The sequence below is a fragment of the Cynocephalus volans genome, chromosome 1, assembly GCF_027409185.1.
Source record: "Cynocephalus volans isolate mCynVol1 chromosome 1, mCynVol1.pri, whole genome shotgun sequence".
NCBI lineage: Eukaryota > Metazoa > Chordata > Mammalia > Dermoptera > Cynocephalidae > Cynocephalus > Cynocephalus volans.
The window spans coordinates 267,648,780-267,676,660 of record NC_084460.1 but is presented as its reverse complement, the minus strand read 5'-3'; the positions used below and the strand labels follow the sequence as shown (position 1 = coordinate 267,676,660).

The window sequence follows — 27,881 nt, the reverse complement described above, 5'->3', positions numbered from 1 at the left end:
CCATCTGATGGTAGGTTATATGTGTCATGGCCCTTTATTCCTAAACACTTCTCAGATTATCTCCTAAGAATATGGAAATTATTTTATAAAACCACAGTATTGTTGTCAGCTTCAGTAAATTTAGCATTGAAACAATACTTTTCTCTGTCTGTTCTGTTAATTGACTCAATAATGTCATTTATCAGATTTTTCCCATCCAGTACAGGACAGTTAGGTACTGTTAGTTGTCACGTCTTTTTATACTCCTTTAATCTAGATCTTTTCCACAGCCTTTCTTTGTCTCATATGACATTAACATTTTTGAAAACTACAAATGCCCTTTTTTTTTTGAATATTTCTTATCTGGGGTTTCTCTATCGTTCCCTCATGACTGGACTTAGGTTATGCATTCTTGGTGGGAATACAGTGCCATATTGGTGATGTTGTGTTCTTCTCCAGGTATCATGGATGTCCATCTGCCTTTCTTCAATGATATTAATTTTGATCATCTGTTCAAGGTATCCAAATTCCTCAGTTTAAAATTACTTATTGGGCCGAGCCCGTGGCACACTCAGGAGAGTGCGGCGCTGGGAGCGCGGCAACGCTCCCACTGCGGGTTCGGATCCTATATAGGAATGGCCGGTGCACTCACTGGCTGAGTACCGGTCACGAAAAAGACAAAAAATAAAAAAATAAAAAAATAAAAAATAAATAAATAAAATAAAATTACTTATTTTTCTCTTACAATATGTGGTAGGCACCTTAGAACCATGGAAATATCTTGGTTGCTCATTGAAACTGTCCCTAGATATAGGATCCTTTGATGATTCATGCCTGAGCTGATCCCTAACATGATAGTTACGGAATGATGCTTGCTGACTCCAGCACTCCTATATTTACTAGTTGGCACTTGACATTTTACTCATGAATTCATTTTCCTTCTAATGACTTGTAATTCATTACTGTATATACTTAATTTAGCACTCAAATTGACCCAGATTTAGCCAGTGGGAGTTCCTTCAAGCTGGCTCCTGTGTCCTTGTGACAAGTCTCCATCACATTTGGGGGCACTTCCTTCCTTACTTTCTAGCATTACAAAATGTCTCAGGCTTTATCTTGAACCTATCCTGCTCCAGTCCAGGAATAAGTCATTTTCCCAAGGAGCTCTGGTTCCTTTTAGTGGGGAATGGTATTAGAGACTAAGATTTGGGCATTATGCATGCTCACCATTACTATGGTACTGTTGCTTCATGTCCTTTTCAACAAATAGAGCTAAGAAATACATGTGTGTGTAAATAAATTTATACACTTATCTATATACACATATGCATATAGTCGTACATATATACATCCACATATACATGCACATAACACATACATATGCATTCTTTAAAAAATCCCAAGTCCATACTGGTACCTTCAATTGCAATCTATTTGCATAGGTTTCTCTTCTGTCTTATCCCATTAGATAATTATGCATCCTTATTTCTTTAGTAAGAACCCTGGCTCCCATGAATATCAATTCATTTTCTTAATCCTACAATAAATCTACAATTGTTTCAGAATTGCCTTGCCCACTCTACTGAAAAACAAATCTGCTAAAGAGAGTTCAGTATTTGTTTGCAATTCTCCTCCCTCCTCATTATATCCCATTTTGCCCCAAAAGAGTGCATAGAATCAAATATATACTGTGTTTGTAAATTAGCTGAATTAGTTCTTTCTCCCCTCAGTGTGGTTATGGTATCTATGTGAAATACAACTGGATTTATTTATTTCAGTTTGCTTTCATTTTGAAGTTTCTTCCCCCTGCCAACCTTAATGATTTAATTTTTTTTGCATATGTAGAACAGTGATATGGTACCAAAAGTAAAAACTGCCTATAAAAAGCAACACTCAGAGAACTGTCACTCCTTTACATATTCTTTCTGCCCCATTCTTTGCATCCCTTGTAAGTAACCATCTTCATCATTTTCTGGTTTATTACTTGTTTCTTTTTGAAAAGATAAGCATATAATAGATATGCTTTCTTATCTCCCTTACTGTCTTATACAAAAGAAAGCATACTAAATATACTTTTTGCACCTACCATTGTCTCTGGAAATCATTCCATATCAGTTCACATAGATCTTACTCATTTTTTTCCTCACAACTGTAAAGTTAGTACCATTATATGTATGTATCATAGTGTATTTCAACTAATCTCCTATTCTTGGACATTTAGATAGTTTCCAATATGATGCAGTTACAAATAGCACTGCTCCAAGTAACTCTATGTATATGTATTTTCATACTATCGGAGATGTATCTTCCAAATAAATTCCTAGAAATGGGAATGCTTGGTGGAATAGTAAAGCATACACGTAGTTTCCTTAATATTGCCATATTCCCCTCCATTCGGGTTGAAAAGTACTACATTTTGATTCAAACTTACTTGGTAATATATTGATGGCTTGGAAATCCTGGTCCATCTCTTTTGAATTTCATGTGTTAGTTAGATGTAGTTTTATGATTCTGAAACTCTCTACCAGCTCTGAATGTTTTTAAAATTTGTTTTATATTTTGCAAATCTTTGGAGAAAGATATTACAAAGAAAATTAAGTTACTTTAGGTACTTACTGAGTGGTGTTGTGTCAGGAGGTGGAAAATTCTCAGTAAAGTTGACATTACATAAATCTGTGCTACAGCAGCAGAAACGGTATGTTCCATTCTGAATTGAGGGAGGGGTGGTAGTTACTACACATTCTTCATAATGACACTCTTGGGGATCTCCAATGTGAGACCAACATCCTATAAATCAATATTCATATAAACTAATTAGGAGACGATATGATAAAAAAAAAAGAAAAAGAAAGGAAAACAACAAAGAAATAATTGCAATAAATGTGAGAGAGTGAGTACACGAGCTATAAAACAGTTTCGCAAATCAACAGGAAACACACATTTTAAGAAACAAAAAAATGGCAAAGGACACAAATAGACATTTCCTGAGAAAAAAGGCCTCCAACAAAATGTTTAACTGCATAATTAAAGAATTATTAAAGCAACCACAAGGTTTCATTTTTGTCTGTACTAACTAAATTGTTATAGGTTTAAAAAAATAATGCACAATCATAACAAGGATTCAGTAACACAGACATTCCCATACAATGCTGCAGGGAATGTAAAAGGATAATATTTTTAGAAAGCCACATGGAAATTTTTATGCAAAGCCTTTAACATATTCATATATTTTACCCTCTACTAATTCTACATCAAGAAATTAATTTCAAGGAAACAATCAGATACAAAGATTTATGTTCAAAGTTTTCACTGAAGCATTACGTATTACAGTGAAAACCTAAAAACAACATAATGTTCAATAATACAGTAAAGTGTAAGAAAACTTTGATACATATATGCAATGAATTACTGTGCAGAGGATAAAAATGCTTTCGAAGGATATTTAAAGACATGGAAAAATACTCATGATATAATTAAAATCGGAAAAACTGGATATGAAATTGTTTATACAGTATTCTCATTTTGAAAAAAAAGTACATAAACAGTAAATATAGAGGTATATAGAAAACATACCTGAAAAAAATTATTTTTAAAATTTAAAACACACACATACACACAAAAAAATAAAATAAAATAAAAAAAGAAAGAAAACACACCTGAAGGGGCTAATTTAGTAAAAATATTTTTTGAGTATGTAATTATAGACTTATTTTTCTTTATTTTTCTGTATTTTCCAAACTTCACACAGTGAGCATGTATTATGCATTAATATTATAGTAAGAAAGAAGCTATTAAAAGAAACTAAAAATAAATTACCTTTTGCAAATTTGGGGCTTGTGGGTAAATAAATATACAGGAATATGTATAATTTCAAATTTACTTTTTTTCTGGAGAGGGTTTTAATCTTCCTCCAGGTCCTTTTTAGATAAACTTCAATTTTCTGAATCACAAAGTCACTTGAAGTATGAAAAATATTACTTGCCTTGTTTTACGAGATTTATGTCTCCTTTTGATTTCTCCCAAAGACCATAGCAGGTGCTACCTTTTGAGCATAATATTGTCCCATTTTCATGAGAGATTCGACTCTCACCTATCCCAAGGTCTTGCTGATAGGGATCTTTAAACGCACATAGCCGTTCTTGATTTTGGGAAGCTAAAGGAAAATAAAGGAATGACAAATTAATTTTACATTTTCAAGAACTTCTTTCTGCTCGTTAATTTATTTGTAACCTCAAAACATGAAGCAAATTTTAAAACTCATTTTCCAAAAGCAATCCCCTCTTACTGAAGTTATTCTTACCACTCTTTCTCCTATTAAATAATTTTGGTGTCCAAATAAAGAAATATCAAAGAAAATGTGCATGTTCTAAATTATCAAACCTTCAAAACAAGCAAGTCTAGAGGGCTGAATAATTTCGGAAAATTCTACAGTACTCACTTTTATCATATTTTGCAGTCAGTTACAGAAAGTTAAATTATAAGGTGTGGTAAACTAAGGTGGGGAGAGTGACTACAAATGGCACATGATTTAATTTTGGGGTCATCTATATGTTCTAATATTAGATTGTGGTAATGAATGCATAACTGTAAATTTACAAAACAAAATCATTGAATAGTTCATTTAAAATGAGTGAGTTTCATGACATAAATTATACCTTAATAAATCTGTTTTTTAAAACTAACACTAGAGTTGGCTAGGCTTTCCATCAAGATGGCGGAATAGATGGTCCCCAGCATCACTCTCTCCCACAAATCAACCAATTTACAACTATTAAAAAGCAATTGACAGCCAAGTTGGCACTCCTAGAGCTCAGGGGAAGAGGAGGCAAGACCTATGAAGTGCATGAAGGTGGGAGAAGCCATAATGAAAGAAAAAACCACTCCAGTTGTTTTGTGCCATGGCCGCTTTAAGGCTGGAGCTGCTGATCGCACAGAGCAGGAGCTGGCAAAAAGCCACAGCTGTGCCTTTCAGATGAAGTTGCTTGGAGGCAGCAGGGGAGAAGAGAGCCTTGGTGGCCCCCAGGCCAGCAGTACTACCAACAGGGTTCCCGTGGACCGACATAAGACTAAGGGGCCACACAACAACTGAAAAAAAGTAGCCACTCAGAGGCTGGTGCACCAGATTTTACCAGATCGAAGTACCTATAAAGTCAACCATTAAAACCTGAGCTACACAAAGAGCCTTCCCTAGGGAATCAGCAACAAAGCAGCAATTTAGCTCAACCACAGAGCTCAAGTCCTGGTCCCCACAGGAAGTTCCCCCATTTTAGAAGTAAGCAAAGGACAACAAATTAGTTCCAGTGCAGAGTTTAAGTGATGGAAACAGCAAATAATCCAACAAAGAACTGGAAGAGAAAACAAAGTACCCACAACCAGAGACAAAGTTTGATAACTAGTTAAAGTCTCATTTCACCAAAGAACACATATAACACCTAGAAGGACCAGAAGTCCCCTGGGCTACTAAGCCAGGAAGGGGAGAGGGCTGGGATCCTCAGCCATGCCCACTGACACCTGCATCCAGTCCCGAGGATGGGAGCCGAGGGCCTTGGCCACACCCCCTGACAAGTGCAACCATTCCAGTGACAACCACTGAGCTGCTGCAGGAAATGCTCCAGGGTAGTGGGGAGCCAAGGACCTCAACCACACCCCCGACCATGTTCAACCAGCCCAGTGATGACCAGCAAGCCTCAACAAGAAGGTCCCCGGGTTCCTGAGCTGGGGTGGGGTAGGGGGACCGAGAGCTATTGCCACACCTCCTTGAAGAGCCAACAACTGTGTGCTCAAGACAATTTGGATACAAAGACCTGCCATATTATTACAATGAAAAGTACCTTCAAACTATTGGGCTAGGTAGGGAATAGGGTATTCACAAGTAGGCAATACAGAGGTATAGCCCTCAACCATCTTACATAGTCTATTTGGAGAGCCCAAATCACAGACAATAAATAGTGAAAAATAAATGTGACTTGATTTATACCATTTAAAACCACTTCTGGAAGTCTTCTAGAGGATATTTACTAATATCAACTAAGAGGCCAGAAATATAGTACAACCTATTCATAAAAATTAATTCTAGGACATTAGCCTAATTATAATTCTACCACATTTTTATCACATGTAGTCCCATATTCTAATTCCTTTAATGACAATCTTAATTATATTTATTAAATTACCTTCCACATTTAACAATGGTATTTCCTTGGGTTATAGCCTAATTTGCAAATTTTAACAGATTAATTATTATAAAGATTAAAACTGAATATATTGCTACATAAAAAAGGACATATAACACAAAAGATTCATACTTAAAAGATTCAAACTACAAACAAAAAACTTATAATGTAAATCTGAAAAGGCATCTCTCCATAAGGCATAATTCTTTCTCCCTGTCCCATCCCATTTCTTGGCAGGTTAAATGATTCTGACCTACTACCAGACATTGAAGTTACATAACCTACTCTGTTTCCCCTTTTGTCTTGATTGTTAGCACAGTCAGAACAAGTTTATCAACTCAATATTTTCAGTTTCCCACAACTAAGATATTCTAATTTTACTCCTGTTATCCATTTTGGCTAGAATTTTGCAGTGAATATTAAGTTAATGAATAAGGATCTACCTTTACCTGAAAGTAGGTAGATCATTAATAAATGCCTTGTTTAATTTAAAAAGAAAACAAAGGTATATCCTTGTGAAAGAATAGATGTAAATGCTTTTCCTTGATTTCTTTCATAGTTGTAAAGTAGCCAAGGGTCTCAACACAAGTGTAATTTCTTTAGTGCCATTTTTATATAACTTGATAAAGCTATAAAGTTGTAAAGCAAAGTCAGGAGCTTTATACTTACCTACTTATTTACATCAAATTAAAGAGGATATAATTTTGATTTCCCTTCAGTTCAACTGAAATAAGCTCCTGAAATCTAGCTGGCTCATACTCAACACTTCCAAGATAATGATGCCAACCATATTTCTGAGACAATGGCTATAAATACAAAGGAAGTCAAAGTCATGAACCATTTATCCCAAACGTAAAAACCTCTATAGATGGCGTCATAAGTTGAGAACCAGACCACCATGAATTCAAGTCTCTAGCTTATGTTCAACTGATACTGCCCTCATCACTTGTTCAAATGTACAACAACTGCTTTATTTTCAAAGTCAGAAGAGATGGCGCTTTCCCTCACCTACACCTCTAACCAGAATCAATATGAACAGCTATCATAAAACATCAAAGATTTGTCTACCACCTTTACTCAAAGATTGGCAAGGCACAGTAAAAAAAAAAAAGAAAGAAAAAAAATTTTAAATCTAGCCAATGATTATCTTAGAATGTAAACAATTAATACTAAGCTGAGAGTACTTCTACATTGCTTTTTGAAATGTGTGACTTGGTAGGTTAAGGCATGGTGCTAATAACACGAAGGTTAAGGGTTCAGATCCCCATACTGGCCAGCTGCTAAAAAAAAAAAAAAAAGCATAACTTGGTAATTAAAAATCTTCTAGCTTAGGTTTATAAAACAAAAAAGTGTATCCTTCTAAAAACAAAACAAAACAAAACAAAACCAACTAGCCACTTTACATTACAGCAAACATTTGTTGACACAGAAAAATGTTATATATTTAACTCAAATAGAAATTACAATTGATATCTTGGTGATCTTCCAAAAAATTCTATGAGATGGGCATTACCATTTCAATGTTACAAAAAGGGATACTAAGTCATACAGAGGAATAAGAAAGTTACCCCAAATTACCCAGCTGTTAAGTACCAGGGTAGAGATTCAAACCTATGTTTGACTGATCCCAGAATGCCTGTCTTTTCATCTTGGAATAATTTTGCAGGCAGTTAAGCATTTGATCAACTTTTTAGAAAAATTTAGATATTTATTTCTTTTTCTTTTCAATTTCTAATTGTTTTCAAGTTTTTTTTTTTTTTTTTTCTTTTTGGTATTATAAACTATTTACAATAGCAAAAAAACCAAAGGTATAAACAATGATTATCTCTAGGGTGAACAGGACCAAATGTTCTTTATGTTCTTTTTGTTTCTCTGCCATTGATTCTTTTTCTGTAACAAAGAACATGAATTACTTCTATAATAAGAATTTTAAAACCCATTTAATAAATAAAAAATTAAATGGACCTAAAAATTTTAAAGGGAAGTTTTTCTTAAATTTTAATTATCATATTCTTCTTGTTAGCAATGTTTTGATGGACATTTTAGGGGGCATATTGTTTAAAAAAATATTTTCAAGTATCAAATTACATTTCTAGCAAAGTATATGCAGTGGATTGAATTGTGTCTACCCAAAGTTTAATGTATTGGAAGCTTGGTCTCTTCTGTTACAGTGTTAAGAGGGTGGGAAATCTTATTGTGATAGTTGAAAAGGAGGAGCCTTAGAGAGGTGATTGGATTGTGAAGATTGTACCCTCATGAATAGATTGATGCATTCTTGTTATAATGGGAGTGGTTCTGGTGGCTTTAAAAAGAGAGTGAATGAGAAAGTTAGTCTCTCTTTGCTCCGCTGTCCACCCTATGACACCCTGCATTGCTGTAGAGTTACCTCACCAGATGTGTTCCCTGAACTTTGGACTTCCCAACCTCTGGAACTGCAAGCAATAAATATTGTTTCTTTACAAATTACCCAGTTCCAGGTATCTTGTTATAAGCAACAGAAATGGACTACTACAGAATATAAGGATAAAAAAGGTAAAATGTCCAAAGAAACACAAAAGTTTGTAAAATGATTCCACCAGTGCATTATAATACTAACTGGAAAAATTATCATTCAATTATTTTGTTGTTTTGATAAAACTGTAATTACAAATTCATTTTTCAGTAAACTGCTTCTGATCAAATCATTTAAGGTCACATTTAAGGAATGAAATGAGTCTTTAAATAAATTTGGCCCTAAATGGGCCTAAAAGAACAGTTCCCAACCTGCTAGGCCTCAACCACATGGGTACCCCAGAGTTGTTGCAAAGGGTCTGCAGGTGCATCTGCTCATCAAGCACCATCTATAAACTGACTAAATATGTCCACAGATATAGCCACTACTGTTTTAAAAATACAAGTAGATGCCATTGTAGTAATAAATGCCACTTTAAAGTATTGGTAAATTCAGCATTACATGTTTCTTTTTTCTCTCAAAAATTTTTTTTGACTATGTAATGCATGGTTTAAAAAAACAAATATAAAGATTATATAGTGAAAACCTTCACTCATATCCTTGTTACCATTTGCCTATTCCAATGTTCCCCTCCTTACACCTCAGGAAACCACTATTCTCAATTACTCAGGCACCCTTCCAAAGTTTCTTTATCATTACATATTTTCTAAATAAAAAAATTCTGAAAGGTGGATACTAAAAAATTTTCTGATATTAAAAAGGAACTATTATTATTTATTCCTTTGAAGAATGCCCCAAATTACAGTGAATAAATAACTGGGAGCTTGCAAGTAGTTATCCTGGCACTGTTAAAGAAAAAGAATATAAGCAGCCTAGTATATAATAAGTACATGGGCTTCAGAGTTGGATGAACTAAGGATTTGAATGCCAATTTCCCCACTTGTTTCCGTTTCTTAATTTGTACAAGGAAAAATAAAACTTCCAAATTTAAAGGATTATTGGGAGGATAAATGTGGTAATATTTATGTTACACAATCAGCATAACAAAAAGGAATAATTATCTTATTCTTCATTAATTCTTTTTAAAAATGGCTTTCAAAAAGAATATACAGTATGATATCATTTATGTAAAGCTAAATAACCCAAAATAATACTCTAGGTTGCTGGATGCATACATTATGTGCTAAAAATATATGATCAAGAAGGATTCATACCAGCTTCAGAGGAGGGTTTATTTCTTGGGAGGATAAAAGGTAATGAAATTAGAGAATGGAGTTTCAACTAATGTAACACACACACATATTATTTTTTAACCAAATCTAGAGCAAATATTATTAAAGGTAATGCTTGTTAAATCTTGGTCTTCAGTATCTGTCTCTGTGTGTGTTTGAAATGCATCACAATAAGGCTGGGTTTTCAGCAATGACAGTTTAAATATTCTAGATATGATTCATAGATCTAGAGCATCAAAAAGAACTTAACTGTTAATAGATCAATCTCTTCATTTTAAAAACGAAGAAACTGAAGTAAGTAAAAAAAAAAAGCAAAAAAAAAAAAGTAGAATCCTTTGAAGAAGTTTTGAACATACAATTGCTAAGACTGCAAAAATCGCAAGACTTGTCTATAGTTCAGCATTTTAAAAAAGTATGAAGGAATTTATCCCAGGTATGAAAGGCTGGTTCAACATTAGAAAGTCAATCAATATAATATTCAATTAATGATCACATCACATCAACAAGTTAAAGAAGAAAAAAATGACGTGATCACATCATTAGATACAGAAAAGACAACTGACAAAAATCAACACCCATTCATGATGAAAAGCTCCCAGCAAAATAGGAATACAGGGAAATTTCCTCAACCTGATTTTGATAGTGGGGGAGGTTGGGCAGGAGGTATGAGTATACAGAAAATCTCAGTACCTTCCACTCAATTTTGCTGCAAACCTAAAACTGCTCTAAAAAATAGTCTAGCCGAGATATATGAGAGGGCTCTGAAAAGTGCTATACACATGGAAACAATCATACTGTCCTTTGTGATGAGATATGAAACAAGTGATTAGCAATACTACTTTAATTTTAAAACAAAAACTATACAGAATGCGCCATGATAATAATATAGCAAACAGTAGGATCTTTTAAAAAATACTTTAAAATAAAACTAATCATTTCCCCCCAAACAAGAAACTTTACACTTCTTAAAGAGATTTACTATAATTAATTTTTACTCAGGAAAGCCTCTCACCCAAAACAGGACTAACCTCTTTGATATGATCCATAACTATCAAGAAAGGCCTCCAAACTCTGTATTAGCACTATCCAATATCATTTTCTGTGATGATGAAAATGTCCTATAATCTGCATTGTCCAATATATGTCAGTAGCTGTAAATGTATTTGAGTACTAAGCACTCGAAATATGGCTAGTGTGACTGAGGAACTAAATTTTTAATTTTGTTTAATTTTTATTATCTTAAATGTAAATTTAAACAGTCACTGCAATAGACTGAATTTGATACCCCCCTCCAAATGCATATGTTGAATCTCTACCTCCCAATATGATGGTATTTGAAGATGGGGCCTTTGGGAGGTAATTAGGTTTAGAAGATGTCATGAAGATAGGGCCGTTGTGACGGGATTAGTGCTCTTATAAGAAGAGACACCAGACAGCTTGCTTCCTCTTTCTCTCCATCTGCAAGCCAGGAATAGAGCCCTCACCAGGGATCTGAAACAGCTAGCACCTTTATCTTAGACTTTCTTGGAATTTCCAGCTTCCAGAACTGTAAGAAAAAAATTCTTGTCATTTTAAGCCACCCACTTTATTGTATTTTGTTATGGCATCCTGAGCTGACTAATACAGCTACACATGTCTAGTAACATTAGACAGTGCAACTCTTATAGTTTATACAAATATAGCAGGCACTACATGTAAACAAAAATAGTCTGAAACTATCATCATTTTTTGGTATCATTCATTAAAGCACAAAACTATTCTGATAAGCTCTGCTCCTCCAAAAAGACTTCCTTTTGTAGCTTCAGGGCAAGTACAGTTATCCCACAGTATCCATCAGTGATTGGTTCCAGAACTTGCTAAAGATATCATCGTCCATGAATGCTCAAGTCCCTTATATAAAATGGCATATTTACATATAACCTACGCACATACTCCCATATACTTTAAATCATCTCTAGATTATTTATAATACATAATACAATGTAAATGCTATGTAAATAGTTGTTAGGCTGTATTGTTTTTTTTAATTTGCATTATTTTTTGTTGTTGTATTGTTATTTTTTTTCCCCCAATACTTTCGATCCATAGTTGGTTGAATCCACAGAAGCAGAACCCATGGACACAGAGGGCCAAGTATACTATTAAAGAGTGCTCAGTAACTTAACAAACTACTAGGTTACAAAAGGTCATTTGACTGTAATCAAGAATCATGCACCAGGCCTCTTGTGTTTGTCCCAAATTTATTTCCTGCAAACAGCTTTTTCTTACATAAATGGAAATTTAAAGCATTCATATTCCAGTAGAATCTGGATATTAAAATTCTACTTAATCAGAAGTAAATAAGAAAATAAAATGAGTGGTGGTCCCAGTTTTATTCTAACATTCTACTCATCTTCTTGATAGCATCCCTTACGAACACTTACGATTAGAAGTAATTGACAGAATTAAAAATGGTAGGCAGGATTTCTGGAAATGAAGGGTCAAAAACCAGACCACTGTATAAGCTGAGCTGCATGATAAGATCTGCAATTTGACCAAGTTGCGTCCTTATTTGAAACCTTTTGGTGATTTCCCAACACCTTCAGGAAAATTTCCAAAATCCTTAGGACAATATGCAAGAACTTTATGATCTAGCAACTGCAAATCCCTTCAGCTTCATCCAGACAGCTACCATAGAATACCATTCTCTTTTTCACTTCAGAGCCTTCATGCATTCTGTTCCCTTTACCTGGAATGCCTCATCTACTTAATTCCTGTCCATCTTCCACATTTCTTCTTCAAAAAATCCTTCCCTAATCATCCCACACCAATGAGGCAGGATCCCCTATCATATGCTCCCAAGGCATTCTATACTTGGTTACACACTCTGCATACTTCTTATTACTTGTAATGTGCCAGCCTTATTTATCAAATTATAAGCTCTTAAGAGAGCAACGGTTGAGTTCTTGTTTACCATTGTGTCTTCAGTACATGGCATTATATGTGGCATTCAATAAATGTTTATTGAATAAGTAAATGATTGATGTGTTTCCTTCCCCTAATCTTTGTCATTGACAAGAACTACTACTAAAAACAATTTTTTTAAAAATAAAAAAGGTAGAGCACACCAGCAAAGTGACATTACATGTCCATGTAAAAGCTAAAACAATAGCAGTTTTATTTACAATAGTCTAAAACTGTAAACTACCCAATTGTCCAAAGAATGGTGAATGGATCAACAAAATATGATATATCCATATAAGTAAATACTACTGTGCAGTAAAAGAAATAGATTACTGATACATGCAACAATAATGGATGAGTCTCAAGATTATTGTGCTGAGTGAAAGACGTCACACACATGACTGCATATGATATGATTCCGTTCATATGAAATCCTAGAAAACAAATGGTAATCTAAAGCAGATCAGTGGTTGCCTGGTGCTAGGGGCAGGGGGGAAAACAGACTACAAAGGGGCACAAGGAATCTTTGGGGGATGACAAAAATGTATTGTATGCTGATTGTGGTGGGGTGTTTCATGAGTACACACAATTACAAAAATTCATCTAATTGTACAATTTAAACACATGTACTTTATACCTCAATTAAGTCCATTTTTAAAAAGGCAGGACACAGTGTAAAGCTGAACAGGAAAACATAGTTCAGGAGAATTTAAATATTTTTCATTCAGGTTATAAAGAGGTGTTTTATCTTGTTCCCTATCTATAATCCTCTTAAAAGCAGGTTCTATGGATGAATATAACTTTTCTCTTGAGTTTTGTTGGCAGGAATTTTTTAAAGATCTTCACTGTCATTCAATATTTAAACAATCCAAGAGTCACATAACATCCATTTTTCAGTAGTTGTAATATATTTATCTGTACTGCAGAAGTCTAAATGCTTTATCTTTACCCTGGAACAAAGTTCAGGGACTAATTCTGGGTATGCTTGTGTATTTGGCTTCTGTTTACCTAAGTGTCAAAATGAACTATCTAAAATAAACAACACAGGAACCTTGTAGCAATGGGGCAAATAACTGAGTAACTGAAGCAAGAGTCTCCCTTTCTGAGAACAAATTTCTCAGGACAAACCCAACTGGGATTTCAGAGTATCACTGCAATTCTATTATGAAATATATGAAGGAAAGAATACCTTAATCTAGCAGAAATATCACTATAAAATTTGGTGTAAACTCAAATTTCTATATTCAACTACAATAGATCAAGTAAGGAAGTCCCTTATTTTTCCAACATTATGGTGTTTTCTTTTGTAAAGCAAATAATTCTTTCAAAAATTAAATAATTATCCCTTAATATATATATTTCTATATCTAGACTAAAAGAGATTCAGTTGTCATTCTGCTGAGCATTCCTATAGCATCAAAGAGAGCATAATGGAAAAAAGATTAAAATCTTCATGAGATGCCTCTTTAAGATGTTCCTGAATTTGATGCTATGTTGAGGGTCCCTGAGACTCACAGAACTCAGCATATAGTCATACTCAAGGCTAAAATTTATTATAGCAAGATAATACAAACCAAAATCAGCAAAGGAAAAAGCCACAAGAATCAAAGTCTGCAAGAAACCAGGTACAAGCTTCCAAGAGTCTTCTCTCCATGGAATCACACAGGATGAACCTTAATTCCTCCAGCACTGAATTGTGACAATACCTGAAATGTTGTCTAACCAACAAAGCTCATTAGAGACTCAGTGTCCCAAGTTTTTATTGGGGGTTGGTTACATAGGCATCCTCAGCCCAGTATAGAAGTTCCACACTCCCAGAAGAAAAGGAGGTGTTCAACATAAACCTATTCTTTGTACAGTTTAGGCATAGTAAACCGCTTTTTTTTTTTCGTCCTTTTTTTTGTGACCGTGCTCAGCCAGTGAGCGAACTGGCCATCCCTATATAGGATCCGAACCCGCGGCGGGAGCGCTGCTGAGCTCCCAGCGCCGCGCTCTCCCGAGTGAGCCACAGGGTCGGCCTGTAAACCGCTTTTATCAGTTAGAAAATGGTGTGACCATGCCCAAAACCCAGATTCCCAGATTCCAGCCAAGATCCAACTTTGTAAGCAGGTCTTTCTAAGGATAACAGTCTCAGGCCTGCTATTTTAACTCTTTGCTGCACAGATGCCAAAAGAGAAAGGCAATCAAAAATTGATTAAAACACACATCCCAATTCTAAGCTGATAAAATGTGTCTGGTTTTCCAAAATAGCAACAAGATATATCATTCTCCCCTAATTCAGAGCAACAGCTAAACCACAGAAAAGCAGATAAGGCAGCCCCAAGCCTCTAAGAGGCTTACATATCCTGGGGCCTGCATAACAATCAATCATTAACAAGTCAAATATTTATTAAGTGCCGTTCTGTGGCAGGCAGTGTACTAAATCTACACTAATCTGGGAATAAGACAGTGCCCCTACCCTTAATGTGCTTATATACTAGTGATGTAAATAGACAGTCATAAACTCATAAACAAATAAAAAAGAATTTCATAAAAAGGCTTTGGATGACTTTGTTTTTCCATTTGTTTGCAAAGGGTAGCTGTTCTTATTAAGTACACTTGAAAAAGGAGTGAATTTAGAATATCCTGGAAATATTCTTTACCTACATAATTTGCTATAACCTCCCTGGAGAAGAATATAAAATAAAAGTTTTAAATGTGTATGCTCTTAAGATCACAAATTCCCTTTCAAATTTTTATATTAAGGTATAAAGAACAAATATGCAAATATGGGTGAGTGTACTTTCTAGAGCATTGCTAATAATAGTAAAAACTGGCAATCAGTTCTCTACTGATAAACATTTAAGTTATCAAAATCATAGTACATCCAAAAACAAAATGCTAGACAGCCATGAAAAATTGTTTAGATTTGCTATTTCGACATAGGGAGAAAAACTATAATACATTTCAAAATGGAGAAGACCATATTAAACACCAGCATAATATAACTATGGTTTTGTAAATTTATGTGTGAGTGTGTGTATGCACAAAAAGAGTCTAGAAAGATATATTCTAAAATATGGTGAGATTATAAGTAGTATTGTTAATATACTCTTTATAATATTAAACTAATATTATATAAAAAATGAAGGCCTAAAAGGCTCATCATTATGATTTATAGACTATCAATTCAAAAAACATAAGCAAATATAAAATTGTAGAAATAAAAAATTATTGTGCATATTTAATGATATAGAATTCTCTCAACGATACAGTAATTTTCAACTTTAAAATTCTTTGTATAAAATTATGTTTGTGTAGATAGAGTTCTGGTCAAGATGGTGGAATAGACAGTCCCCAATGTCACTCTCTCCCACAAATCAACCAATTTACAACTATAAAAATGTAACAACAGCCAAGCTGGGGCCACTGGAGATCAGGGGAAGAGGAGGAGAGACCTATGGAGTTCATGAAGCTGAGAGAAACCATGATGAGAGAAAGTAAAAACTGCTCGGAGCATTTCGGGCCACAGTCGCTTTAAGGCTGGAGCTGCTGAGTGCATGGAGCAGGAGCTGGCAGAAGCCGCAGCTGTGCCCTTTGGATGGAGTTGCTTGGAGGTGGCAGGGGAGAAGAGGGCCTTGGTGGCCCCCAGGACAGCAAGACCACTAATAAGGTTCCTGTGGACCCATGCAGGAGTAAGGAGCCAGAACAGCTGAAAAAGGGGAGCCATTCAGAGGCCAGTGAGTAATTGCAAGGGACCAGTGTGCAGCCCATCCCATGGGAAGTGTTTGGAGCATGGGCAGTGGAGGAGATGGGCCCACGAGGAGAACACTGGGACACAGCAAAGACAGCCAATCTGCCCCCCAATCAGCACAGGACCACTCAGAGGATACTGGTCGGGAATGTAGAATTGCATGGGGTGCAGTTTGATGAAAAAACTCAGGCCCAGATCAGAGTTTCTACACAACCCAGATGCACCGGGTCTCTGGAGAGCCGGAAGTACCTCTAAGGTCAACCATTAAACCCTGAGCTGCACAAAAAACCTTCCCTAGGGAAACAGCAGCAAAGCAGCAATTTAGCTGAACCCCCCTGCTCAAGTACTGGTTCCCACAGGAAGTTCCCTTGTTTTAAAAGTAAGCAAAGGACAAAAAATTAGTTCCAGCCCAGGTGCACCACCAGCACCTTGGGGCCCAGCAGGGGCCTGGGGCATGGAGCCAGGGACTGGACCCCCTCACAACCAGGCATACCACCAGCACCAAGGAGCATGCCAAAAACATCACCTACATGTGGGTGGCCCACCACAGCCACCACAGTAACCATGGCTGCAGCAAAAGTGGCTAGATGTCACAACTACCACGCAAATGGCCAACCAGCCACTGGAGTGCATTGACACAAGGAGAGTCACCAGCAGAGATAAAGAAAAGAAGAGGATGTCTCTCTCCACAAAGCCCATTCCAGAGTGACAGGAGAAGCATCTGCTCTATGATAATATTGAGGGACCTGAACATACCTCTCAGCATTGGACAGATCATCTAGGCAACAAATCAACAGAGTAACCATTACTCTTTCAGAGGGAGAGAAGAAATCTAGGGCCATCAGTGGTGGGAGCGGGGAGGGAGAGGGTGATAGGGTGAGATTGGATAAGGGGCATAAGGGATAAGTACAATTTGTAACAATATACATACTAGTAATATTGATTTGATCAACATATGTCAGCATTGAATCCCAAAAATATGTATAATCAATTATGATTCAATAAAAAAATAAAATAAAATTATTTGTATATCTTGCAGAATACCTATAAAAAAGTTTCTGGATATTACCTTAAAGCATATGGTGATGCAACATAGCCGGAGTGTCACATATTTACTACTCTTTAAAAAATGTCTAATTCACTAAGAAAGTTATTTTTGTTTTTTAAAGATTAAGAAGCATTTGGTTAGAGAATGGTGTTATAACCTAAGGTCAAGGGTTCAGAAACCCTTATCGGTCAGATGCCAAGAAAAAGAAAAAGATTAAAAAGCATAAGATATATTTCTAAATACAGAGTTAGTTCTAGGGGAAAAAAAGGGTAAATAAAACCGTGGATTGTTTGAGCCAAAGTTACATGATCACATTTCCAGTGCTCTAAAAAACACTGGCAACCTCCTTAAACATTTCTACCCAAAAGAGTTTCATATACAGGGCACACTTACTAAAGTCTGAAAAAATCTTGATATAACTATATATACAAACACAAACACTAACCGAGGCAAGCATGTGGAACAATTGGAACTCTCATACATTGCTGGTGGAAATGCAAGAGAACAGCCACTTAAAAAAAAAAAATGCCTTTCAAAAAAAGCATCAGATATACATCTAAATGAAGAGTTAATTCTACAGTAGTTAACTTATAGTAATTAATAAATTAATTTCATATATCTGAAATACTAAAGACAAAACTAGAGAGACAGAAAACACATCAATAGTTGTTTGGCGTGAAGGGTGGGAACAGGAGCAACAGCAAACAAGCAAGAGAGAAAATTGTGGGGATGATGAAAATGTTCTTATTGATTGTGGTGGTGTTTACACAACTGTGTACATTTGCCAAAACTTAATGAGCTGAACACTTAAAAGGGTGAATTTTATTGTATGTAAATTAAACTTTAATAATGCTGTCCAAAAAAAATAAGAAAACACAACCCAGCCACACCCAACTTTCCACTATTCCCCCAAACGAGTCCCACTAACAACATCTCTGAAGTCCTAAATAAAATATACATGCTATATGGTCAAATGTCATTGTAATAATATGTAAACCCACAATATGCACATTGATATACAAAATATATGTATATTCATGCTCCCAGATATCTAATCTTAAAAGTAAGCCCTAGGCTTTTTCTTATCCAGTTGTTCATTCACTTATATATTCCTACCAAAATACTTATTTGTATGAACAACTATATTTTTCATAACATGGTCCATTCCAAAAAATCTAGAACGAATTAAATTAGGGGGGAGTAGGTGCTCACTGCTTCAATAAAACAGGGTATAATGGAGAAAGCACTGAACAGGAAATCAAAAGAACTTCTCTTCAAAGTGACATAATGGAACATAGAGATTTTTTTGTTAAAATGCAAAAGATCCAACTTTTATATTGCCAATCTATTAAGATTTCTTTTTCAGTTTATTTTCTCATCACACTAAATATAGAAAAGACTTTTCCTTCCAGAGATTTGGTAAATGTTCACTTCTATCTTACTCTATTTTCTCATTGCCTGCCTTTTTATTTTTTACTGTTAATCGTTATACTCCATCTGTCACTTATTTGTATGTATGATGTGGAATAAGACTATAAATTAACTTTTATCAAAAAGCAAACTAATCTTTCTATCCCTGTGTATTAAATAAATGTACCTTCCTCACTGAAAAAAAGCAAAAGCAAACAAACTCCCCTTCCCCACAAAGAAACCAACACCATAGGTCTTTTGGTCCTATTTCTGTCACCAATCAAGATACGAGCTTACTTGAAACAAATTACATAATTTCTCTAGGTTTCATTCTAAAAAACAAAAAATATATTAAATTAAACTTTCTTTAAAGTCCCATTTAACTCAACATTAGAGTTATATACACAGACGATCCCTGACTTATGATGGTTTGGCTTATAATTTTTCTACTTTATGATGGTGCAAAAGGATACACATCCAAATAAACTGTACATAGATGCTCAGAGCAGCATTACTCATAAGAGCCAAATCTTGGAAACAACCCAAATCTCTATCAACTGACAAATGGGTAAATAAAATGTGGGTATATCCCACAATTAAATATTACTGGATAATAAAAAGAAATGAAGTACTCATATGGAATCTCAAAGGGCCCTGAATAGCTAAACAATCCTGAGAAAGAAGAACAAAGCTGGAGACCTCACACTTCCTGATTTCAAAACATATTACAAAGTTGCAGTAATGAAACAGTATGGTACTGGCATAAAGACAGTCATATAGACCAATAGAACAGAATAGAGACTCCAGAAACCCTTGCATATATGGTCAAATAATCTTCGACAAGCATGCCAACACTACACAATGGAAAAAGGATAGTCTTCTCATCAAATGGTATTGGGAAAACTGGATAACCACATACAAAAGAAAGAAGTGAACCCTTACACTATATACAAAATTTAACTCAAAATGCATTAAAGACTTAATTATGAGACCTGAAACTATAAAACTCCTAGAGGAAAACATAGGGGAAAAGCTTCATGATACTGGATTTGTCAATGATTTCATGCACAGGACACCAAATGCATCAGCAACAAAAACAAAAATAGACAAATGAGACTACATCAAACTTACAAACTTCTGTACAGCAAAGGAAACGATCAACAAAGTAGAAAGATAACCTATGGAATGGGAAAAATTGTTGACAAACCATACGTTGGATGAGGGGTTAATATTCAGAATATATAAAGAACTCCTAGAATTCAGTAACAAAAAAACAATAACTGGACTCAAAAATGGGCAATGGAGTTGAATAGACATTTCTCCAAAGTTATACAAATGGCCAAAAAGCATATAAAAAGATGCTCAACATTACTAATCATCAGTGAAAAATTCATGATATAAAAACCTCATGATATGACCTCACACCTGCTAGGATAGTCACTATCAGAAAAACAGAAAATAGTAGGTGCTGGTGAAAACGTGTAGAAACTGGAACCCTTGTACACTGTTGGTGAGAATGTAAAATGGTGCAGCCACTACGAAAAACAGTATTGAGGTTTGTCAAAAAATTAAAACAGAACTACCATAAGATACAGCAATTCTATTTCTGGATATATCCAAAAGGATTGAAAACAGAATCTCAAAGAGCTATTTGCACACCCATTGCATTAGTCAGCTTGGACTCCTAAATACCACACACAAGATGGTATAAACCAGTATGGGAAGTCCAAGATCAAGAGGGTGGGCTTTGGTTCCTAGTGAGGGCTCTCTTCCTGGCTTGCAGATGGGCACCTTCTCTCTGTGTCTGCACATGGTGTAGAAAAAGAGATCTGATGTCTTCACATGGTGTAGAAAAAGAGATCTGATGTCTTCAATTTATAAGTGCACCATAGAAACTCACTGCATACTCACAGAAACATAAAGTAGAATGATGACTGCCAGGGGCTAGGGGGAGGAAGAAGTGGAGAGTTGTTTTTGTTGGATGTAGAGTTTCAGTCATGCAGGATAGGGAGATTGTAGGGATCTGTTGCACAACAATCTGTATGTGGTTGACAATACTGTACTGTACACTAGGAAATTGTGGGAGGTTGAATTTTATGTGATTTTTGCCACAGAAGAAAAAAAAAAAGAAACGAAGTAGTGATACATGCTATAACATAGATGAACCATGAAGTCAATCATGAAAGACCAAAACTTATGTTTCTATTTAAATAAAATGTTCAAAATAGGTGAAGATATAGATTAGTAGTTGCCTACGGCTAGGGTGGGGAAGTCTATGTGGCAGGGAATGGGGAATAATTGCTAATGAGTATGAGATTTCATGTGAGGAACCATATAATACATATGAGCTGTAAAGTCACAGATCATTGAAATTTGAGGGGGATAAGAATTTTAAGATTCACTTAGACTAATCCCCTCTATTAATGAGGTTAACCCAGATATGTGACTCCCCCAAGAAAACATTTCCATTATTCCACTTTCAACACATTTTGTAATTTTTAAATAGTTAATTAGTGACTATTTAACATCCTCAATAGTGTTTTGAATTTCAAAAAAGGTATTTATTGCAAATAGCTCTTATGTTTATCTCTGTCTTCCCCTCAAAGTAGAAGAGAGAAAATGAGGGGAGAAAACTCTGAAAGACTAGTATTATGAATATGTGGGAAAATATACAAATACTAATCAATGTTTATTTAATGTCTTAAGAAATATATAACACTCTTTCATGGTTAAAATGCTTAACAAACTAGGAATAGAAAAGAACTTCCTCAACCTGATAGAGAACATCTACAAAAACCACACAACTAACATCATTCTTAATGGTGAAAAACTGAAAATATTTCCCCAGAGATCAGGAACAAGACAAAGATGTTGGCTCCCCCACTTCTATTCAACATTGTAGTAGAGATTCTAACCATGGAAATTAGGCAAAAAATAAAAATAAAAAGATGAAAAAGAAGAAAGAAAGAAAACACACCCAGATTAGAAAGGAAGAATTAAAGCTACTTATGTTTGCAGATGACACAGTCTTGTACATAGCAAATCCTAAGGAATCCACAAAAAACCTATTAGAGCTAATAAATGAGTTCAGTAAGATTCCAAAACACAAGATCAACATACAAAAATCAATTGTATTTCTGTACCTTAGCAACGAACAATCCAAAAGTGAAATCAAGAATGTGATTCTATTTACAATAGTATCAAAAAGAATAAAATTATTAGGAATAAATTTAACAAAAGAAGTACAAGACTTAGATGCTGAAAAACAAAACATAATTGAAAAAAATAAAGATCTAAATAAACAGAAAGACATCCCAAGCTCATAGATTTTAAAACTTTATATTGTTAAGGTGGCAACACTCCCCAAATCGATCTATTCAATGCAATCTCTATCAAACACCAGCTGTCTTTATTGCAAAAAATTGGCAAGTTGCTTCTAAAATTTATAGGAAAAAAGCAAAAACCCAGAATAGCCAAAACAATCTTGCAAAAGAACAAAGCTAGAGGACTTGCATTTACCGATTTCAAAACTTACTACAAAGTGACAAATCAATGCAGTGTGGTACTGGCATAAAGACAGACATATACATAAATGGAACAGAAATGAGAGTTCAAAAAACTCTCACACATGTGATGAATTGATTTTTGACAAGGATGCTAAGACAATTCAACAAAGAAAAAATTAGCCTTTTCAACAAATGGTGTTGTGACAACTGGATATTCACGTGTAAAAGAATTATGTTGGATCTCCTACCTCAAACCATATACAAAAATTAACTGAAAATGGATCAGAGACTCTAAACGAAAGAGCTAAAACTATAAAATTCCCAGAAGAAAACACAGGTGTATAACTTTGTGACCCTGGATTAGGCATAGCTTCTTAGCTATCACACCAAAAAGCATAGCAACAAAAGGAAAAATAGATTAATTAAATTTTGTCGAAATTTAAAACTTTTGTGCTTCAAAGTATACCACCCAGAAAGTGAAGACAACTCACAGAATGAGGAAAGAAATGTATAAGTCATAAATATGTATAAGTATTAATATGTATAAGTATACATATAAATGTATAAGTCATCGGATAAAGGACTAGTATCCAGAGTATAAAAAGTACTCTTACATGACCCAATAATTCCACTCCTAGGTATATAACCAGGAGATAAAAAAAACTCATGTTCACATAAAAACTAATAGTGAATATTCATAACAGCATTATTCATAATAGCCAAAAAGTAGAAACAACTAAAAGTTCATCAATTGGTGAATGGATAAACATAATATAGTATATTCATAATGAAATATGACTAGGTAATAAAAAGAAATTAAGTACTGATACATGCTACAACATGAGTGAACCTTGAAAATATTATGCTGAGTGAAAGAAGCCAGAACCAAAAGACCATATATTATATGATTCCATTTATATGAAATGTCCAGAACAGGCAAATAGGCAAAATAGAGACAGAAAGTAGATTAGTAGTTGCCAGAGGCTGGAGGAAGGAGTGAATAAAGAATTACTGCTAATGAAATGAGACTTCTTTGTGGGATGATAAAAATGTTCTAAAATAGACTGTGGTGACAGTTACAAAACTTGTGAATATGCTAAAAAGCATTGAATTCTGCATTTTAAATGGGTGAATTTTATGGTAATATATCTCAATAAAGCTATTTTAACAATATGCACTCATATGTGAATAAAAATACTTTTATAAAATAATATATAACAAGCTAAAATTTATTTGCAACAACTGAAAATATAAGAAGAGATATAAGGAATCAGGATGAAATTCTTGAAAGGAGTAAATTTACGGTTTTTCAGAAAGGCCCCCAAACAGATGATAATTGACTAAAAAGAAGAATTTTCCATTTGGATAATATGAGAAAGCATGGAAATAAGAAAATAAGCAATCTGAATGAAGCACATTCCTACTGCAAGACAAAGTATCTTGCAAAGACTTAGTAAAAAAATTCTAAAGTTATGTCTCTTGCAAAACTTCCAAGTTCAACAAAGCCAATTCAGGCTTAGGTTATTTTCAGTACAACTGGAGAAACTATATGAAAAGAATACAATATTTTTTAGGAATAGGACTATAAGTACTTTAGAATTACAAAATATTATTTGGAAAGACCAGAGAACTCAAATTTTCCATAAAAAAGGCAGGAACTCATCCTGCATATAACATATCTGACAGATGATCTGCTTATATGTTTCCAGGAGTGAGCAGCACACTAATTCAAAAGACAGGCCATGCGTGGTTTCTGTTCAAAAAGTCTAGAAGCAAATGAGATCTCGTCGCCAAGATAAAACTGATTTTCCATGAAAATGGCCAATTTATTATCACTATTACCAATGACGTACCATTTTATAGTTAAGTTAGAATACTGCAAGAAATGCTTTTTTGAGTCATGACACAAAATACATAAACATGGCACATATACATAAACATAAAACTGAAACAAAAATCTCATGAAACAATACTTTTTCTTGCAGTGTGCAATAGACTCTGATATTTTCTATTCTTTTTTTGATTTAATGCTGGTCATGGCTCACAAATCAACTCAGAAGCTCAGGAGACAAAACTCCCCCAAAATGACTGGGGAAGCATAGCTCAGTATAAATTACATCTTTTTGAATGGAAAAAAAAAAAAAAAAAAGGAATGAACATTGACTCTTCTCACTCCCACCCAACCCACTGCTAGGTTAATTGCAACTACTTTTGCAGTTATATTCTTTTGCCAGGTGACTACACTTTTGATGAAATTAAAGTTGACTCTCATTCCTGTGCTCATTATTAACTTAAAGAACTTAATGGGGTGGGTGGCTGTGGGGGAGTGATCTTCTATTCCCTACACACATACAGTACTGACACATATGTGCACACATACACAGTAGATGGGTGATTATTTCCTAGAATTGATACTTTGTAATAATTTGTATGTATTTGCTATCTATGATCATAGCTATAAACGGTATAACCACATCTACAAGTGTTCCTCAGAATAAATGCAACCAGCTATCAGTTTGGGAAACTCAAGTTTATTTATGAATAATTTCCCTTAAATTATATTCTGTCTCACTATTTACAACATGGTATCTCCATTCCTATACAACTTTTCCTCAAAAAATAACAAATTTCAGCCTGTGGTAAAAATTCAATTATCCTTTCTAACAGAAAAAGTTAATTAACATCATAATTGAAAATGCCAAGACATTAATTTAGGGTAGGCCCTGGGTCCTAGAGGGAAAACCTTCGGACCTAGGCCATATGTCCAATCAGGAGAATGTTAACACGAAGAACATCTTTGCTCTTCCCTCCAAGAGTTACTTACCATCCTCTGTTCCATCACAACCACCATAATCAGACTCTGCCTCTTATGAACTGATCTTTTGTCTTCTATTCCAGGACTTCTAAATCTAAAGGCTTCAAAATTTTGTACAGGTGAATATATGCATTGCTGGTGGGAAATAACCACAGCTTTTACCTTAAAGGAGAAAATCTGGAGGCACAGCACACATTGTAAACAAAGAAACCTGATGAATATTTCCTCATCATCTAGCAGAGCTGTCAGCTATCCAGCAACTATATCATTTCTTTAAGGAAGTGACCTATGACTTTAATGCAGTTAAAATCACTGCCACTTCCCCCAAGGAACATTTATTACATAGACCACATAAGATCAACAAAATTCACCATGAAACCAAGAAAAAAGAAGCATCAATTCAGGCTAGAGAGAGTTAATCTAAAATACAAAAGTATTGTTCATGATCCAGATCACTACTGGATATACTACCAGCTGACAGGCAATTTTTCTGACTTGACAATGCAGGAGTTACTGAAAAGACCAGTCTCTTCCTTGTCAGGAATTCAGGTGAGCCCAGAGATGTTAATGGATTTAGGTGAGACCATCAGGCAACTTTGATCAAAATACTCTTGATTTTTTAATAGTTCAGAGTTGTGTTCAATCCTGTTGAACCTCTTTACCATCACTAAAGATAACAATGTGAATAACTGTACTAGTTTCCTAGGACTGCCATAATAAAGTACTACAAATTGGGTGGCTTACAACAGAAATTTACTGTCTCATAGTTCTGGAAGTTAGGGAAGTTAGAAGTCCAAAACTAAGGTATAGGTAGGGCCATGCTCCCTCTGAAACCTGAGGGGAGAATCCTTCCTCGGTTCTTCTAACTTCTAGCCTGTAATCTTTGGTGTTCCTTGGCTTGTAGATGCATCACTCCAATCTCTGCCTCTGTCATCACATCACATTCCCTCTACATGCTCTGTCTTCAGTTCTTATAAGGACACCAGTCATATTGAATTAGGGCACACTAGAATTCAGTATGACCTCATCTTAACTTGACTACATCTGCAAAGGCCCAATTTCCAAATAAGGTCACGTTTACAGGCACTAGGGGTTAGGACTTCAACATACCTTTTTGGGGGACACAATTCAACCCACAGCAATGACCATTTATCTACTAATTGTCATCCACAAGTTTATTTCTATATGTAATTAGATGTTCATATGTCCATTTTCCTACCATGATTACTGTGTAAGATTGTATACTGCTGTACTATATAAAGTGATCCTAACTCTAGCTCAACCATGCCCTTTACAAGAAAGTAATCAGAATAGAAAAGGAAAGATTACCCTATTTTCTAAAAAGTTCTTGAATTAATAAATATTTTAAGCATGACTAATCTATTTCTAAGTGGAAGCTTATCTATACCTCTTTAACACAAATTGTACTCCAACAACACTTCTTCAAAAGAGTGACTTTCTAATCCAATTCAATGGATACTTTTCAGTCCTAACTTCTATTAATTGCCCCTAAGACATTTGGTGTTAATAAATATACATTCCTCCTTGGCTTCTAACCTGATTTTTTAATCCTGATTTTCTTATCTCTCTGGCTACTTCTTAGTATATTATGAAAGCCCCTTCATCTCATAGACTTCCTAAATGTTGGTAATCTCCAGGGTTCTATTCTAAACTCTGTTCTATTCACTCAATACTCCATCCCTACAACAACTCACTGGCTTCATACACCAAATGTTCCCTGATGACTTGCAAATCTCCATCTTAGACTTTTTTCCTGAGCTTCAAACTAGTATATCAAATAACCTTACAGACACTTCAACTTGAAATATTCACAACTATCTCATACTCAGCATTTCCCAAGATGAATTCATCATTTTCCCTCTCTCTCCATCTTCCAACCTGTTCCTCCTCTTGTAAAGGGTGGTGGTGGGGGGCACAGCAGGGAGGGGAACATGAGGATGATAACTAAGAGGAAATACAGTGTGACGGTTAAGAGCATGGAGTTTGGGTCCAGATAGCGTGAACCTAAATTTTGTTCCCACAGTTACTAGCTGTGTGACGTTGCAGTTTTAGAAGTTTATGTTTCTAAAGGCAAAAGTTAAGCTAAATACAAGGGTACTTCAAAAAGTTCGTGGAAAAATAGAACTGAAAGATAATATGAATTTTTCCATGAACTTTTAGAAGTACACTCATACTACAATATGACATCATTCATCTTTGCCTCTATCCAATCTCTCATCTTCCCCCGAAACTCACATCTTCTTGAAACTTTATCACTCAATCCAGAGATGTTCAATTCACCTACTCCTTGTGACTGCACAAGGTCCCACCTTCACCATCTAATTGCCCATTTCCAAAGAAAAATTACATTACTAAAAGTGAGGTTAATTTTATGTGTCAACTTGACTAGACTAAGGTATTGCTCAGACAGCTGATAAAACATTATTTCTGGGTGTGTTTGTGAGGTGTTTCTGTGTGAGATAAGCATTTGAATCAATAGACTAGTAAAGATGATCCCCCCTTACCAATGTGGGTGGGGATCATCCAATCTATGAGGGTTTGAATATAACAAAAAGGCAGAGGAAGGGAA

At 35.0% G+C, this 27,881-nt stretch overlaps 1 protein-coding gene across 1 annotated transcript in view; it reads right to left on the bottom strand.

The window, feature by feature from the left end:
• The window catches only part of BMPR2 (bone morphogenetic protein receptor type 2), a 200,370-nt gene that overhangs the window by 101,790 nt on the left and 70,699 nt on the right, over positions 1 to 27,881 (bottom strand). Inside the window, exons 2-3 of the mRNA XM_063101867.1 lie at positions 3,962 to 4,132; positions 2,596 to 2,766 (exon numbers count right to left, since the gene is read on the bottom strand). Coding sequence (XP_062957937.1) covers positions 2,596 to 2,766; positions 3,962 to 4,132 — 342 coding nt within the window. The remainder of the gene's footprint in view (positions 1 to 2,595; positions 2,767 to 3,961; positions 4,133 to 27,881) is intronic.